We start from the raw sequence: 2,831 nt of genomic DNA on the forward strand, positions 1-2,831 counted from the left end.
TATATTATATTGATTTTATAATTTTTTGTAATATATTGTAAATATAATGTTACAATTCATATATTATATTGATTTTATAACATATTTTATATGTAACTTTGGAATATACTAACACATAAGTGTATATATATTTTTAAAATTTCAAAAGTATTGAGAATACTTTATTTTTTTTCTAATTTAAGTTTATGTGAGAAGAATAAAGAAATCAGATAAGAAAAATTTTTACAAACACATTTTGAACCAACTAATATAATTCATCATCTTTATCAACACCTACAAACTTTTTAAAATATAAAAACTCCATTACTCTCATACTTTTAATTTTATAAAATAACACTTATGAACCATAACCTCACATATATATATATAGCAATTATCTAACAATGAGACTTATCCATCCACAAATATAAATATGAATGGACACAGAAATATATATATATGAGTGGACACTCACAAGATTTATTTATCCTCTGGTATAAAAAAATATGAATGGAAACTTACTCGGATGATATAAAAGCTAAAGTGCTTCACTTTATAATTTATTTTTATTTAGATAAGGGCCCATGAAAGAGTTGACAGTCGATCTCTAAGGTTCACCTTCCGCAGCACCACTAATCTAACATCCAATTGAAACGTACCCATGATTGCAGGTCAAGAAAAATATGTTTTCACAGCACGCTTTCCTTTGCATTAGAGCAAAGGATTCTTACATCCACCGCCCCACTTACATATCTGCAAATCTCATATTTTAAAAGGCACTGAGCAGAACCAAGTACAAGTAACCAAAAATCTGTGTTTGGCATATAGGCAGAGAGATGAATTCCAACAATGGCTACGAAAAAATTGTTCCTTCACCTGCTACCTCAACCCACGAGGCACAGAAAGAGTGGAGGAAGAAAGCCATTCTGGCTGCAATATTCTCCACCATTCTTCTGGTTTGTGTAATTTGTGTGAGCATTCAATTGACCCATAATGAGGAAACTGGTCATAATCGGATTCGATCGTCAGAGCTCGTCTGCAACCTCTGCAACTCAACTATACATTACGACGTCGGTACTGTTTCGGCCTCCGTCCGCAAGGTCTGCAACTCAACTTCCCATTACGACCTCTGCGTTTCGTCTCTGTTATCGTTTCCGGGGTCGAAGGAGGCAAACATGAGCGAGCTTGCAAGAATTGCAGTGGAGGTTAGCCTTGATGAGGCCATTAGGGTTAATGACTTTGTCGCGGAACTGAAGAAATCAGCAGAAGACCAGAGCCAGGACGCCCTTGAGGATTGCACGGAACTGTTGGGTTATACAGTGGATCAGCTTAACTGTTCGGTTTCGGTGTTGGGAGAGGAAGATTGGAAGCAGAGCATGGACAATTTGAGCACATGGCTCAGCGCCGCACTCACTAACCCTTCCACCTGCGTCGATGATTTTGGAGACTCGGGTTTGCTAATGGATGAAAGCATGAAGCAAAAGATAGAAAATCTTAGAGAAATGGTGAGCAACGATCTTGCTATTGTCAATTTTGTTTCCGCCTCAGAAAATTCCATGGATAACGTTCCCTGAAATTTTTTCGGTTAATCCTTCTTCGTCCATGGCACAGCCATAGTTAATCTCCACTTTCAGTTGTACCATATTGCTTCATTTCACTGGTAACTGCCTGCTTTCCGAGCTGCTCTGGTTCCCTTGGCTTTTGCCATTTTATTTTTAACTGTTGTTATGAAAGCATGCATTGCACTTGAAAATCTGGTGTATCTTCTTGTTATGCAAGCCTCAATGTATTTGAAGATCTTGCGTCTCTTGGAACATCTTCTGTCCCTACTTACTATATCTTTATTATGGGTGTATTTAGTGATTCAAATGGACCAGGTGAGAGTTTCAATAACCCATTAGTATTCACACCTCCCAGACTTGGTCAATGAGTATTAATTCAGCACATAACTTTTTTTCCATCCAAAGGCTAAAATATAATCTCTATATTTATTAATATGTTGCATCTTTCCACAACATTAAATCTAGCATATGGGTATCACTTAGATAAATATTTTGTTGCCATATTGGTGTATGGATTATTTTATGGGTATTTTAATAAAAAAATTCAGAAAAGTTTAAATATTTTGTTTCAGTGTTTGATTACCAACTCCAGTTTCTGAAGTTTTGGTGTTTGGAGTCCATTTGCAATAGTTTTACTTTTGTTTAAACCTATGGAAGCCTCACCCATACGCCCATAGTGTAGAAGGATAAACTCCCATCACCAACTCAGGGCTCTGGAGTTTTGCTGTTTGGAATTCATTTGCAGATCACAATTTAAATTTATGTGTTATGAGCATTATCCCTATCTAACAATTTAAGAATTGATATCACATTTAGTTATGGTAATGTTGTTTTCTTTGTTATATTTGCTTCCAACACTTTCATAATGTCATTTCTTTTTATTATCTTTATGTCCACTCTTAACTTTATTAAAAACCAAAACAATTAATCATAAATTATAGATATAAATTACACTAACATTAGGCTTATAAAATCAATTAGATAAGAGTTATAAAAATGAGTTATTGAATTTCAATTTTAAATAACAAATAATAGATATTGAGAAGTCTAAGAAAATCATATCACCTATACTTTTTCATATTTACATATTCCATTTCAGGTATATTAAACATATTAATTCATAATTATTTTATAACATTTATAATGATATATATTTATCTATTAAAATTTATAACATGATTGTAGATCGAATATGTAATATGATTATTATTTCAATAGATTTATGTGACCACTTAATATGTTATTCCGGAATTCCTACCAATGTTGCCAACATTGTACCAGAGAAATCAT

At 33.5% G+C, this 2,831-nt stretch overlaps 1 protein-coding gene across 1 annotated transcript; it reads left to right on the forward strand.

Moving 5' to 3' along the window:
* Nucleotides 1-613: 613 nt before the first annotated feature.
* On the forward strand, nucleotides 614-1,795 carry LOC149175184 (pectinesterase inhibitor 9-like). Its single transcript, XM_089422780.1, has one exon. It carries the CDS (start codon nucleotides 816-818, stop codon nucleotides 1,551-1,553), a length of 738 nt encoding a protein of 245 aa, XP_089278906.1. The 5' UTR covers nucleotides 614-815; the 3' UTR covers nucleotides 1,554-1,795.
* Nucleotides 1,796-2,831: the final 1,036 nt, after the last annotated feature.

This window comes from Pinus tabuliformis, chromosome 4_1, assembly GCF_031772625.1.
Source record: "Pinus tabuliformis cultivar Carrire ecotype Pingquan chromosome 4_1, CPIR1, whole genome shotgun sequence".
Lineage (NCBI taxonomy): Eukaryota > Viridiplantae > Streptophyta > Pinopsida > Pinales > Pinaceae > Pinus > Pinus tabuliformis.

Coding starts and splice junctions, on each gene's coding strand:
- LOC149175184 (XM_089422780.1), top strand. CDS start 816: ATGAATTCCAACAATGGCTACGAAAAAATTGTTCCTTCACCTGCTACC.